General features: G+C 43.1%; 1 protein-coding gene across 1 annotated transcript in view; it reads left to right on the top strand.

Moving 5' to 3' along the window:
- The window catches only part of LOC139159839 (collagen alpha-1(XXVIII) chain-like), a 55,919-nt gene that overhangs the window by 25,194 nt on the left and 14,888 nt on the right, over positions 1-15,837 (top strand). Inside the window, exons 13-24 of the mRNA XM_070737262.1 lie at positions 255-323; positions 1,162-1,230; positions 1,677-1,745; positions 1,843-1,911; positions 2,837-2,905; positions 5,690-5,761; positions 7,144-7,212; positions 7,636-7,707; positions 10,146-10,214; positions 10,888-10,956; positions 11,062-11,130; positions 11,264-11,332. Of these exons, the coding sequence (XP_070593363.1) occupies positions 255-323; positions 1,162-1,230; positions 1,677-1,745; positions 1,843-1,911; positions 2,837-2,905; positions 5,690-5,761; positions 7,144-7,212; positions 7,636-7,707; positions 10,146-10,214; positions 10,888-10,956; positions 11,062-11,130; positions 11,264-11,332 (834 nt within the window). The remainder of the gene's footprint in view (positions 1-254; positions 324-1,161; positions 1,231-1,676; positions 1,746-1,842; positions 1,912-2,836; positions 2,906-5,689; positions 5,762-7,143; positions 7,213-7,635; positions 7,708-10,145; positions 10,215-10,887; positions 10,957-11,061; positions 11,131-11,263; positions 11,333-15,837) is intronic.

Genomic DNA, 15,837 nt, shown 5'->3' on the forward strand with positions numbered 1-15,837 from the left:
CCCTCCCATTGTTAAGACACTTATATTATATTGGATGCTATCATGGAAAAAAAGGAATTAGTGTAGCTTGATATACTGTATTTTGTTGTTGCTGCAGTTCATAACAAGTTTGTGATTTTTTGGGGGGGGTGAATTCATTTTGATGCTTGTAATCTGGGGCAGGTTGAAACTTGACTCCAACCCCAGAGATAAATAAAGTTCATATTTTGGTTGATCTGCTGTTGATTTTCACAGTTTTCTGAATTGCTTTACAGGGAACTCAAGGACCCCAAGGTATTCAGGGAGAGCGGGGATCAGAAGGAGAAGGCCTCCCAGGACCAAAGGTCCAATTCTGTTTCTTCCTTAATCTTGTAACATTTAAATAAATATCTCCCCCCCCCCTTTTTTTTTTAAATGTAGGAATTAGCATTTCTACATCTGAATGTATAGAGAAAAAATAGGTTTTAATTTTGTCCTACAACCAGTGGATTGAAAAATGTTAGCACCTGGTTCTTTGCCCAGTTGCTGGGTGGGCATGGCCATGGGAGCATGGCCTACTCATTCTGCTAAGGCAGGAGGTCATTTTCACCCTCTCCAGGCTCCGGAGGCTCTTCTCAAGCCTCCAGGAGGGCCAAGACAGACTCCCCTGGAGGCTCTCCAGAGGCCAGGAAACAGGAAACTTGCAACTATTGGTTCGATGAATCAAATGTAAAATTAACATCCGGTTTGCCCAAACTGGCCCAACTGACTGAAACCCACCTTCACCTACAACTCATAAATGGTACAGAGGTTTCTCTCAATGGTACTGAGGTCAAGGGAGGAATTTGCTTTTTGCAAAGTCATCTTTCCTCTGGCAGGCAGCCATCTTTTTTACAAGCTCCACCCACTCCCATAATCTGGGGTTGATATGGAGAATGGGCCCAGGCAGGCAAAAGAAGCCAAAAGCAGGCAATTTATTTAGCATAAAAAGCAATAGCAAGAATGTAATTATTAACACTTTTGGATTGCCACTATTTTTTTTACACTTACTTCTACTACGAAATTAGCATTAATGAACAGAATAGATTCCTGTTTTATCAGCTGTATGTTTTAGTCATAGCAGAGGTGGGCTGCTCTCGCCATCTGTTTATCCGTCATCTCACTTTTCATTGATAATTACCATATAATTTCTTCTCCATTCAGGGAGACCGTGGTTTTGAAGGTCCAAAAGGACCGCGGGGCCAACCAGGCATTGGCATTAAAGGTGAAAAGGTAAGTACTAAATATGCCAAGGGATTGACTGCCTCCAAATTAAATTGAATGCCTTGACCAATAGGCTCAAAATAAAGAGCATGCTTTTTTTTCAGTGAATGTTGGACAGTGCTATAGTGAGCAGGTAGATTTATATCCAATAAATCTATTTCAGCGTTTTCTTCTAGTAAAGCGTAAATCGAAATGAAACAGCTTTTATTCTGTAGGAAAGTTAAGTTTTAGAAGAAAAAGAAAGAAAAATTGCACATGCCTTTCAACTCCCGAGAAACATACCTATTAACTTTGGGTTAATTGTGTTTTTAAAAAATAGTACTCCTGCCGCTCATCTGTATTTGGATCATAATAAAATAAAATACAGCTTATCTGTACTGATACTATGCAAATTGCTTAACAGTGAAGAACTCAGTTATGCCTGTCTTACTAACTAACCAAACTCTATTTATCAGGGCGAAATAGGTCCACCTGGTTTGCCTGGGCCTATTGGATTACCTGGAATTGGGATTCAAGGCGCAAAAGTAAGTTGGATAGAAGCCAAGGTTTTAAAAACTGTTCATATGGTCATCATAATGACTTCTATTCATTTCTATAAAGTTAATATAATTCGTTTCCTAGGGGGTAGAAGGCCCAAAAGGACCGCTAGGACCAAGAGGGCCACCTGGACAGGGGTTACCTGGGCCAAAGGTGCGTACGTTCGACCTTAACAGAAAAGTCTTGGCTAGATATTTTTAGATCAAATATTTTTTAAAAGACCAGTCTTGCTCTTTGGGTTCTGAAAGAGCCCATCTATTTTCAAATTTTAGTGGATTTCTATGGGTTTGGGGGGGTGGGGGATACATTATTCATCTAATGGATTGCTATCCCAATTTTCCAGTCCAAAAGAGTGCTCATGGCAACCAACAGGAAAATAAATGAAATGTACAAGTAAAATGTGATGCCTTTTCTAAAGTCAGGAAGAGTAGGAACCCATTTGGATTTCACTAGGAACATGTTGTGTAGTGTGGGAAGGAAATGGGATGAGATGAGAAGCTCTAAAATTATCTCCGGAACCGCCTTCTCTTGCACGAATCCCAGCGACCAGTTAGGTCCCACAGAGTGGGTCTTCTCCGGGTCCCGTCAACTAAACAATGTCGCTTGGCGGGACCCAGGGGAAGAGCCTTCTCTATGGCGGCCCCGGCCCTCTGGAACAAACTCCCCCCAGAGATTAGAATTGCCCCCACCCTCCTTGCCTTTCGTAAGCTACTTAAAACCCACCTCTGCCGCCAGACATGGGGGAACTGAGATACTCTTTCCCCCTAGGCTGTTACAATTTTATGCATGGTATGTCTGTATGTCTGTTTGGTTTTTATTATAATGGGTTTTTAATTGTTTTTAGTATTGGATTATTATTATATGCTGTCTTATTATTGCTGTTAGCCGCCCCGAGTCTTCGGAGAGGGGCGGCATACAAATCCAATAAACAAATAAAATAAATAAATAAATAAAATATGATATCTTGGTCCATGGAGTTGAGTAGTGTCAGAGTCCCTTTAAAGTGTTGAGAGAATTGGCATCTGGCCTGGCTAACTTCAAGGTTTCTAACTCTATTGCATGTTACATGTTGTTTAAGGGTGATCAAGGTTTACCAGGAGAAACTGGAGCTCCAGGAGAAAGAGGCCTTGGAGAACCTGGTGCAAAGGTACAGTAGTTCCCAATACATTGAGCATGTAAAGTGTGGATAATGATCTCTCTCAGGGATAGGTATGCTGATGATACTGTATTATACATCAGACGAATCTGCTCATAAGTCACCCTTTGTTTTGTTACTTCCCATTTGAATCATTGCATGGGTCTGCCCTTGAAGAACTTTTGGAAACTGAGCTTGGTTCAGAAAGAGGTGACATGACTGGTGGTGGGTACATCATGCTTTGCACACATAATATTATTCAATGCGAAGTGCGCTGGCTTCCAGTAGGTTTCCAAGCACAATTCAAGTACTGATTATTACCCATAAAGTTCTATATCTGTGATGGTGAACCCATGGCACAGGAGCCAGAGGTGGTATGCATAGCCCTCTTGGCTGGTACACACACCATCGCCCCAGGTTAGATCTCTGTGGTGTTTCCTTCGTGAGCTTCCGTTTCCCTGCAAACGATGAAACAGAAGCTCACAAAAGAAAAAGTTCTTACCTCTTCCTGCCCTGCCCATGTTGGGAGACCCTGCCTCCCGCTGGCCAGCTGGTTGTTGGGTCTCTGCTGCGAACATGCGCATGCTTGATTACTGCAACATGCTCTACTTGGGGCTACCCCTGAAGAACGTTTGGAGATCACAACTTTTCCAGCATGTAGCCACACGAGCTATTATGTACTGGGGTATTTTTAAATTTTGTATTATATTATTATTTGTATTATATTATTATTTGTATTACTGTATTGCTGTAAGCCTCCCTGAGTCTGCAAGGAGAAGGGCAGCCTATAAATGTAATAAATAAATAAATAAATAATAAATGTCTGCACACGTATTTGCATATCCGTGCATTGTGCATGTCCATGCATGTACTTGCACATATCCATGCATGTGTCTACATATCAATTCATGCATGTGCATGTCCATGCATGCACACATTAGTGCGCACGCTCACACCCCTTTCAGTTTGGGCATGCGCAGTAATGGGCAGCCAAAACTTTTACTGCCACACTGTGGGTGTGGCTTATTTTGTGGGTGTGGCCTAATGGCCATGTGACTGTGTAGGGGTGCCTTGCCAGCCATGTGATCAGGTGGGAGTGGCTTGAATGATCATCATCATTCAAGTGAACTGTGAACCTCAATTTACAACCTTACCAGTGTCACTTGCTGGGGTGACAATTTGCTTCGTGTTTTCTGCGCTTTCCTTCCTGGGTCATCCCCCTGCCTCAGGCTGGGTAGCTAGGCGAATGGGTGCTGCCAGAAGCATAAATGCTGCCATCGCCGCTTCCACCCACGCCTTCTGCTTGCACCTCAGGCAGGAGGTGGCCACGTGAGGCTGGAGGGGAGCCGGGCAAGAGAAAAGGAAGCTCGTCCAAGGCCAGGAAGGAGGAAAGAGGAAAAAAGCAAGGAACGCAGATGCAGCAGCAGCAGGGGGGAAAAGGAGAGCAGAGCTGAGATCAGTAATCCAGGAAGTGACAGCTGCCGATCAGCTGGAGCTGCGCATGCATCTTCATTTCCGCCAGTGGAACTATGTTCCACCCCATCCTGCCTGCTGCCCACCCCTGGGCATGCGCATGCGCAGTTTGGGTGCTCAGTGTCTAAAAGGTTTGCCATTACTGACCTACATGGTGTAGGGCCAAGATTCTTAAACACCCACCCAGCACCCAGCAGACAGGCATTTTCCAGGTTGCTTGTATGAATCAGCCTGCGGAAATTAGGACCTTTTCAGTTAGAGCAACTGCCTGTGGAACACATTTCACCACCACCACCTCTTCTTCTTGGCTTTGTGGAAGGCCATAAAAACCTGGGTGTTGCTTCAGACTTTAGGATCAGGATATTTGTGGAAGCTGATGGAAGCGTTTATTATTGCCTAGCATCTTTCCATTCCCCTCCCCCCATTTTTATATTTATGTTTCTATTTTTACACATTAGCCACCCATAGTTATTTAATTAGATTATTCTATAATTATCTAATTAGTCTGAACAGCCATTTAGATTTATGTAAGATATAAATACTGTAAATAAATAAAACCTTAAAATACATTGTGTAACTGACCAGAGAATGCATACAATTGGTAAATCCAGATATCTATCCCAATCCATAAAAGCACACACTTGAAAGGAGGTAATCTGCACAACATTGTGTCTATACAGCTAAGAGCAGAGAGAAGCCAGCAGGGAAGATCTCAAAGGGTGATCACCTGATCAGAGGGCACTGCAACAGGTCCTAAGGGCAAGATGATTGTCAAGCACCTAGATCATGTGATCACATAGGTGCTGGGATGGCCACTGGTCATAGCTACTGTTTAGTACTGTAATGACTTTGAATGGTCATTAAATGAGTAGTCATAAGCCGAGGACCAGCTATAATCTTTTTCATGCATTTCCCAGCCTGTCTGCTTTTCAGTTCTGCATTAAATAAAACCCAGCCTGTTTATTTTAACAACTTTTCCAGAGGTGGGATCCTCCCAGTTCGGACCAGTTCCCCTGAACCGGTAGCAACCCGCTGGTGACATCATGATGACATCACGGAACCGGTTTTGTTGGTGCCGGTCCCTGGGTGATGCCGCCACCATTTTGGGGGGAATTTTTTTTTGGAAAAAAATTGGGAGGGGAGATTTTTTCCAGGGTTTTTGCACATGCTCAGAAGCTGTGTTTCTGGCACTGCACATGCATCGGCATCTTGTTTTCTGCCTTTTTAGGGGGGATTTTTAAAAAAAATTCAGAAGTGAAATGAACTGGCAGCAAGGTAAGTTAGAACCCGCCACTGAACTTTTCCCTTTGTCCCTTACAACAGGGGGAGCCAGGTACTTCAGGTTTGGCAGGATTACCTGGGCTTCCAGGAGAAGATGGTGCACCAGGACAAAAGGTTTGCTTGCTGTTATTAAAAGAGGCAGAAAGTGACCTTCCATAAGAAATAAAACAATAAAGTAAAATATATAAAATAATGCACGCATGATTGTTTTAAGACAAGTACTAATGCAATATATTTGTTTTGTTGAAGCTGACTTCAGTGGCATTATACATAAACGGTGTACATACCGTAACTATCTGACCCATCCATCTGGATTTGAGGACAAATAGGTGTTTGAGTGTATGCCAAGCATTTAAGGAGTAATGGTATTTGTCTACAACTCTTTAAAACAGCTGAATCATTTTCTCACTCCTTTGAGGTAGACTGAATCAGGAAATGGATTCCAGAAGAATATGGAAATCTAGTAGTGCAAATTACTGTCACAGCATCTTGAAAACTTTATTATTTTTTCTTCGGTCCCTCTTATATCCCAGGGAGATATGCCTGAGTCAATGGGAGTTTTTTTCAAGTGTTTTCTTCATTCCTTGGACTTAAAACAGTTTTTTGTAACTGTGTCTGCATAGTTTCTCCAAGATTTATCTCTGGTTCATCATATTTTTTCTCTGCAGCTCAACTGCAAAGGAGAAAGCACATTTAGTTTAAGGAATTGCAAATAGGTACTTGTGGGCTTCTACATACACTCGTGTTCCTGATAAAAATGGGCTCTGATAAATAGGTAATATAGTTGTCCATTCTAACACCAAATTGCCAAAATGGCTATTGTAAATGTATGTTGCAACATCATGACATCAGCTCCACCCTTTATACTGGCATTGTTGGGTTGCACACAATAAGTAGCAGGTAGACTTTGCATTGAAATTTGTGTTTCCTTGTTTGTCTTTTCCTTGCCTCTCCTGTGCTAAGTAAGTCAAAATATAGTAAAAAAAACCTCATATAGTTCTCTATGTCATATTGCTCAGTGTACTATATATAAGATTTACTGCTTGGCACAATCCTCCACATGCATCATCTTGTCATAATTCTTGCACTTGCTTTATAGGGAAGATTAAGCAATAAAATTTAGAGATTACAGAAGTGGGCTGGGACTGGTGGTATTCCTTTTTAGATAACTCTTGGCCATGTATCAGTCAAAAGACACCATTAACTAATACATCTTTCTTTCATATGTTAAAAAATGGAATAAATGGTGGGGAAACACAGCAAGTTTGCAAGTAGATGATGATATGTGGGATCCATTGAATTCTTTAAAGAATACATGGTAATGGCAAATAAAAAGTTCTTGGTTAAAAGCATTGTGAGACTGCACATATGTGCCTTTTCTCAAACACATACTGCATTGTAGGATGCCATCCAGGGACTTATTCAGAGAGACATCATATCTTAATACTCACATTGAACCAAAATATTCAATGCTCATATACTATGCTGTATTACAGGGAGAACCAGGTTTACCTGGCCCACGTGGTCCAGAAGGTGCTCCTGGAATTGGAATTCAGGGTGAAAAGGCAAGGAATTATATGTTCATTGTTTCTGGAATGTTCATGCCAAAAGAAATAAGATAAAATGCTTCCATTATTATTATTATTAGAGATATGAAACACTTTTTAGAAAATGGATTTTATCAAGGTTGTTTTTCTTTTGTTCAGAAATTTAGTGCCAGATGTTGAGTACGTCCCTTCTTTTTTCCATTTCCTTCTTTAGCCCAAATTTGCTGTGGAAATTCTCCCAGTCTTTAGAGTTGATGTTAAAGATGCATTGATACAAGAAGGAATTGTCTATGTCTAGTTGCACTGACCAAAAGCAAAATATCTGTCTTTATGTACAGATACATACTGATTTTCCCAGTGTTCCTTGCATTTGCAATTTTTTTTCTTCCCTTAAAAAAGTTAAAGCATGTTTGTCTGAATACCTTCTCATACTTTTCCTAGGGTGATCAAGGTCAAAGAGGAATACGTGGTTTATCTGGACCAACTGGAGTCTCTGGACCTGCTGGGGCTAAAGTATACTTTATTTTTGTTCTTATTATGATATCTGGTTCAGAGGTGAAATTCATAATGTTTCCCTACTGGTTCTGTGGGCGTGGCTTGGTGAGTGTGGCAGTGGAAGGATATTGCAAAATCTCCATTGCCTCCCCACTTTGGGACTAGTCAGAGGTGATATTTGCTGGTTCTCCGAACTACTCAAAATTTCTGCTACTGGTTCTCCAGAACCTGCTGAACTTCACCCCTGATCTGGTCTCTTAGCAAACTTTGTGACTAAGACTTCTCTGGATATGGTCAAACTAACCATGATGTATGCCATATACTGTAGCTTGCCATCACATTGCTTGTTTATTTAATTAATTGATTTATATAGCTGCCTATCTTACATAAGTGAGACTAAGCGGCTTATAAGAAAAATAATCAGCATCAAAAGGAACTCCACCTCCACTGGAAGTCCCTTCCTCCATGTTCATCCTGATCGGGTTTGTCAACTGAATAACCTACTTCAGAGCAGCTTTGTTAAATTTGGTACATCAGCCTAGGATAATCAGAATTTTAATATTTGGAGGAAGGTAGATTTAGGAAGCATTTAGGAAGCATTTAGGAAGCATTTGTTAAAGATTTAGGCAAAAGGACAGAGAAACTAATCTGCAATTAGAATTACAGTGGTAGCTCTACTTAAGAACTTAATTCATTCCGTGACCAGGTTCTTAAGTAGAAAAGTTTGTAAGTAGAAGCAATTTTTCCCATAGGAATCAATGTAAAAGCAAATAGTGTGTGCAAACCCATTAGGAAAGAAATAAAAGCTCGGAATTCGGGTGGGAGGAGGAGGAGGAAGAAGAGGAGGAGAAGGACAATTGCTGCCGAAGGAAGAAGGTGAGGTGAGGGGAATCAAAAAAATCTAAAACTTTAAGGCTTAAAAAAAAGGATGGACTCTGAGGCGGCGAGGAGGAGCACATGCCTTCCATACACCCGGCTTGAGGCTGCCTCCCATACACTGCGCCAGAGAGAAAAGTCCAAGCGGGTGAAAGGGGGGAACCTCCCGCTTCTTTGACCAAAAGGCGGCTGCTGCTGCTACCTGCTTCCTCTTTCTTCCTATGCTGAAGGGGTCCCCTCTCCTCTCATTCGCTCACTTTCTAGCCAGCGCCTTTCCTTCACTGTGGTAACTCCCCAGTTTGGCTGAAGCTGAGTTGATCTGGCCAAGGCAAAGTGCCCCCTCTTGCCTTTCTGCGCTCAGATGCTTCAGGAGGCAACCTTGCGCTGGATGTATGGGAGGCAGTACAAGGGAGTCACCACAGCGAAGTGGTTTATTCCCTCTCCAAGCGGCCAGAGAAAGGAAAATGCTTCGTTCGCTCTGGACTGCCAAAATCTACTTAAACACCACCGAAAGGCTCCTCTGGCAGCCCAGAAAAGCCCGAGATGGCCAGGATTAAATGGGGAATGGCAGGAAACTGGCCGGGCCTTTGTGCCGCTCTCAAATTTTCTGGGAATTTTTTCTGGGCTCGGGTTCTTAAGTAGAAAATGGTTCTTAAGAAGAGGCAAAACAATCTTGAACACCTAGAAAACATCTAGAACATCTAGAAAAGTTCTTAAGTAGAGGCATTCTTAGGTAGAGGTACCACTATAGTTCTCCTTTTAAAAAAGTGTCCATATTAATAACATAGAGAATGCCTTCCATCCTTCCGAGGGGGGTAAAATGAGGACCCGGATTGTAAGGGCAATATGCTGGCTCTGTTAAAAAGTGCTATTGCTAACATGTTGTAAGCTGCCTTGAGTATAAGGAGAAGGGTGGCATTAAAAAATCAAATCAATCAATAAATAAATAATAAATAGATAAATAAATAAATAAATAAATATCTGATTTTTCTTTTCAGATATAAAATTGGAGGTTATTTTCAAAACATTTAAAAATTGCAACAATCTATATACTGTATAACCAAAGAATTCAACTTTTCAACTTTTGAGGGAAAAGTTTACCCTCAATATCAAGATGTTTATAGCTGGAAATTTAAGTTTACTAAATTCAATATGTGAGTGTTTTTTCAGCCTCAAGAATTTTATCATGTTTAGGCTTCAACCCCCAAAATTCTCCAACCAGAATTTCTGGAGAATTTTGGGAGTTGAAATTCACAGTTCGTAAAATTCCCTGAGGTTGAGAAATACTACACTAAGTACAGGGGCAGTTTCCTCTTACTTTCCTACCACTGCATTCAGTGTGCATTGCGATGTTTCGTGTGTGGGTGGGTGAACATAGCAAGCATCCCCAAGTGCAATTTTGCTTCCGTATATACGCAGAGGGACGATTTTCCTTTTGCGCATGCTCAGAGAGCTGGAAAAAAAATCACCAAAATTTAGGGGAATTTTGGCGCACAGACCAGCACACTACCACAGCAGCACACTGGACCCACCTCTGACTAAGCAATACCCATTTGAAAACTTTTTCTTTTTTATGGCAGGGTGAACCCGGTTCCCCAGGACGTCTGGGAATGCCAGGGCTTCCAGGACGTGCCATTACAGGGCCCAAGGTAACAAATGCATTTCTTCTTTTTAAAACACTTCCAATGTTGGAGAATTCACAACTTCTGGAGGCAAATTGTTCCACTGATTAACTGTCAGGAAATTTCTCCTTAGCTCTAAGTTGCTTCTCCCCTTGATTAGTTTCCAGCCATTGTTCCTTCTCCTGCCCTCAGCTTTGGAGAATAGCTTCTTTGTGGCAGCCCCTGAGATATTGGGGTGGGTTCTAACTTTCCACACCACCAATTCACTTCGTCCTGAGCAGTGCCAAAAAACTACACACGTACCATAAGTCCACCATTGCTGTTCTGTCCAAGATTGGGGGGACCAAGTGACTTTGAACCAATTATTTTCTCTCAGTCTAACCAACTCTTGGGGTTATATAATTATGAGAAAAATAGGAGGAAGTAATACTAGGTATGATGCCTTTAACTCTTTTGTCACAAAAGGTTTGTCATAAATCCAATAGGTAGATGGAACAACAACATGTTAATGTTGTACACCGCCCTGAATCACTTCGAGAAGTGTGGCATAGAAATCTAAATGAATGACTGAATGAATGACTGAATGAATGACTGAATGAATGAATAAACAAACAAACAAACAAATAAACTAATAAACGATTAAACAAATAAACAAACAACAAAAATCAGTGTTTTTCTTGTATTTGTCTTGTAATTGAAGGGTGATATTGGATTACCTGGACCACCTGGACCAATTGGAGAGCAAGGGATAGGGATTCCTGGGGCTAAGGTAACAACCATGTTGGTAAATCAGTTCCTTTAAAGGAAAAGTAGTATTTTATGGAGTATAACTGCAGATATAATAACATATAAATATGTCCTTCTTTGCCAAAAGGGTGACCGTGGACAATCAGGACCTCCTGGTCCATTTGGCCCCAAAGGAGATGGCTATCCAGGCCAACCTGTAAGTAGTCAACAGTTGCTGTTACCGGTACTTAAAAAGAGAATGTTGAACAGTGAATCACAGTAAGAAACGGTAGGGACTCTATGCAATGCAGAACCAATAACAGTTAAATCTATTTACTTCTCTATACTAGGGTCTTCCTGGTCTTCCTGGAGCTCCTGGAGAACCAGGCCCTGATGGGATTGGATTACCTGGACCAAAGGTGCACTTTGTATAGTGTGATTATATGTATATATTAGATAAACAGTGTTACGTAAGGTAAATTGTATGTATAAAGTGTATATAAGATAAAAAGAGAGGAGAGGGGAGAGGAAAAAAGAGAATATGATAGGTTTGTTGTTATACAAAGTAAACAATTGAGGCTGTATGCCATTACAACACAACTGTATGCTGTATGCTTATTTTACTGTGCTAAAGTGAGTCGGAAGTCAATGCTTCTTTTTTCTTTTACTGTTTACCGTTCTTCTTTCCTTTTTCCTCCCCTACTTTTCCATTATTTCCATCTTGGTATTTTATAATTGGACAACCTAATAAAATTTGTAAATAAGCGTGAGAAAAGAGATTGGATGCATACATATATACTAATTTTTCTCTTCAGGCTGGTTGTAATATGGATTTCCAAAAATCTTCACTGATTTGCCACGTAACTTGTCCTTGTTCATTCATTGGAAGGCTATTGTCAGCAAACATGGGTTACTGGTAACATTCTAAGTTATTAAATGCTACCTTTTTTTTCCTGCAAGGATGTAATATTAGGATATGTGTCAAATTATTACATACATCCATACCAAAACAATACAGGTAGTCCTCGAGATGCAACCAGTGGTGGGTTCCTACTGGTTTAGTCCAGAGTGCCACACCGTAGGAACCCACTGACGACAAAATGGTCAGCTTTATTTCCTGGCATCTCCTTGAAGCCCTCAGCTGTGATGAGGAATTAAGAATAAAGGTCTGCATTAACATGAGGGCAGACAGGAGGGTTTCTTCCGACGCAGAGACACTGGGGGAAAAATGCCAAAAATTGCATCATCGCTCTGAACCACACCAGTAGGAACCCACCAATGAAGCCTGTCTATTATGCCCCACATGTGACAGCAGTTGTTAGGTAAAACATGTCACCTAATGATCTCTGCCATCTCTACTCTTCCCAAAGAAATGTTAAACTTACATGCCATCACCAAGCGGGGCTTAGGGAGCCTTCTGGATAGGGGAGGCCATGGGCGGCCTAGCATAGGACTAGGACCATCTGCCCTGGCTTTCCCAAGGCCTCCCTCACATCTGAGATTACCCATACTCCACTTCCCTCACCTTGGGTCCCAACAGGTCCTCCCAGGCCTTAGGCCTGATTCTAATCCCAACGGACCAAATACCCTTCTTCTCACTCTTATTTTCTGAAAAGCTCCAAGGCCTTCCAGAGTGCTGGAATGACTTCCTTCTTTGTGCAGCCACATGGCATGTTTCCAAAACTGGACTCCATTTTGTTCCTCCCACAAAATGGTGGCCGTATTCAGACCGCTAGCACACTGCCCAGGAACAAGCTACTTTGTTCTGCCGCCTTAACAAGCTCTGCCCAGAAGCTTCTGCAGCATTGGGGCGACCTCTCTAACTGCTGCAAAATGAAGAAGCAGTTTGTCTAATCCACAAACAAGCAGGACAAAATGGGAGGGCTACATTTGAAGCATTGCCGCATAGTCCAGGAACACCTAACCTGCCCCCCTTCCACAACATGAGGTCTGGAAAGCCTCAGAAAATAAATGTGATGCATTATTATGGATGTGTGGGCAGGAAGCCCAAGTGCTGCAGGTTTCCCTACTGGGATAGCATGAGAGAAGAGAGGTGTGTGTGTGTGCTGCAGTGACCTGTAGTGGATCACAAGGGCGCAAGGGCGCCGCAGCTATCATAACTTTGAAATTGGGTCATATGTAGCTTTTGGAGGCTTCTGTCATTCTGACATAATGAACATTCTAAATTTTGAATGTTCTTTAAATGGCCTGTTATACCTCTGGGAATACCTGTAGTACAAATCCTTTGATATAAGCCAGTAACAACCATGGAAGTTATCCTGCAGACAACAGAGGGGTAGGGGGTGAGGGAGAGGCTATTTCCCTGAATTTGATGAGCAAAAATTGGCAAAAGTCCTCACCATCCATTCTAGGAAATAAAAGTTCAGCAACATTTGGAGAGCTGTAGGTCACCCTCATAGTTAATAGTTCTCTGGATGGAAAAAGCCAAGTGGTATAGAAACGGAGACAATATTGTATTTTTGTTCCAAAAATTGGGACATGCGCGGAATGGCACCTTTTTAGCAGAGATTATTTTAAATGGGATCATGTACCAACATAATCCACTTCCATGTGTGTTTGTCTCTATGCATGTGTGTGTGTGATACTGCATACACATATTAACCAAAATGTTTAAGCACAGATGATTGAAAATGCTACAATGACGTAGTTCATTCTGTATCAATAAACCATCAAATCATGAATAATAATTTGTAAATTACACTACATACTAGCTAGGCTCACATATCACGTTGGATCAAAATGAAACAAACCATGCTATAGTTTAGCATAATGCACAAACTGAGCCATAGATTTGAAACACCTGTCTACATTGTCTTACTACCTCCTTTACCTGTTTTGAGAAAGAATCTATGAATTGTACCTCACATGTAAATTTGTATGATTAATACATTCCATCAAACAGCATCTACCTATCCCATTTATTTTGGAGGGACTTGATAGAAGGATAAAATGCTAAACTTAGTCTAAACATTTGGTCAAATGGGCAGCCAACTATAATAATAATAATATGAGCCATGTTGGGACAGTGGTTAGAGTGCAGTACTGCAGGCTACTTCTGCTGCCCGCTGGCTGCCTACAATTTGGCAGATTGAATCTCACCATGCTGCCTTGATTGCATCAGTGGAATCCCGCCCGGCCGCTCTGTTTAGGGTGACCCGCTCCCTTCTTAACCAGGGGGGAGTTGGGGAGCCCTTGCAGAGCAGTGCCGAGGATTTTAATACGTTTTTCACTGATAAAATCGCTCAGACCGGGCCGACCTCGACTCCAATTGGAAAACAGAGTCGACTGACAACGAGTCAGTCGAGGTGACTGGGGCACGTACTTGTCCACCTGTCTGGGAAGAGTTTGATCTGGTGACACCTGATGAAGTGGACAAGGCCATTGGAGCTGTGAATTCCGCCACCTGTTTACTGGATCCGTGTCCCTCCTGGTTGGTCTCGGCCAGCAGGGAGGTGACACGGAGCTGGGTCCAGGAGATTACCAACGCTTCCTTGGGGAGGGGAGTTTTTCCAACACTCTATAAAGAGGCGCTCGTGCGCCCCCTCCTCAAGAAGCCTTCCCTGGACCCAGCTGTACTTAATAACTATCGTCCAGTCTCCAACCTTCCCTTTATGGGGAAGGTTGTTGAGAAGGTGGTGGCACTCCAGCTCCAATGGTCCTTGGAAGAAGCCGATTATCTAGGTCCCCAGCAGTCGGGTTTCAGGCCCGGTTACAGCATGGAAACTGCTTTGGTCGCGTTAATGGATGATCTCTGGCGGGCCCAGGACAGGGGTTTATCCTCTGTCCTGGTGCTCCTTGACCTCTCAGCGGCTTTCGATACCATCGACCATGGTATCCTTCTGCACCGGCTGGAGGGGTTGGGGGTGGGAGGTACTGTTCTTCAGTGGTTCTCCTCCTCCGGTCGGTCGCAGTCGGTGTTAGTGGGGGGTCAGAGGTCGACTCCGAGGTCTCTCCCTTGTGGGGTGCCTCAGGGGTCGGTCCTCTCCCCCCTGCTATTTAATATCTACATGAAACCGCTGGGTGAGATCATCCAAGGGCATGGGGTAAGGTATCATCAGTACGCTGATGATACCCAGCTTTACATCTCCACCCCATGTCCAGTCAACGAAGCAGTGGAAGTGATGTGCCGGTGTCTGGAGGCTGTTGGGGCCTGGATGGGTGTCAACAGACTCAAACTCAACCCGGATAAGACGGAGTGGCTGTGGGTTTTGCCTCCCAAGGACAATCCCATCTGTCCGTCCATTACCCTGGGGGGGGATTATTGACCCCCTCGGAGAGGGTCCGCAACTTGGGCGTCCTCCTCGATCCACAGCTCACATTAGAGAACCATCTTTTAGCTGTGGCGAGGGGGGCGTTTGCCCAAGTTCGCCTGGTGCACCAGTTGCAGCCCTATTTGGACCGGGACTCACTGCTCACAGTCACTCACGCCCTCATCACCTCGAGGTTCGACTACTGTAACGCTCTCTACATGGGGCTACCTTTGAAAAGTGTTCGGAAACTTCAGATCGTGCAGAATGCAGCTGCGAGAGCAGTCATGGGCTTACCTAGGTATGCCCATGTTTCACCATCACTCCGCAGTCTGCATTGGCTGCCGATCAACTTCCGGTCACAATTCAAAGTGTTGGTTATGACCTTTAAAGCCCTTCATGGCACTGGACCAGAATATCTCCGAGACCGCCTTCTGCCGCACGAATCCCAGCGACCGATTAGGTCCCACAGAGTGGGCCTTCTCCGGGTCCCGTCAACTAAACAATGTCGGTTGGCGGACCCCAGGGGAAGAGCCTTCTCTGTGGCGGCCCCGACTCTCTGGAACCAACTCCCCCCTGAGATTAGAACTGCCCCTACTCTCCCTGCCTTCCGTAAACTCCTTAAAACCCACCTTTGCCGTCAGGCATGGGGGAAC

The sequence above is a fragment of the Erythrolamprus reginae genome, chromosome 1, assembly GCF_031021105.1.
Source record: "Erythrolamprus reginae isolate rEryReg1 chromosome 1, rEryReg1.hap1, whole genome shotgun sequence".
NCBI lineage: Eukaryota > Metazoa > Chordata > Lepidosauria > Squamata > Dipsadidae > Erythrolamprus > Erythrolamprus reginae.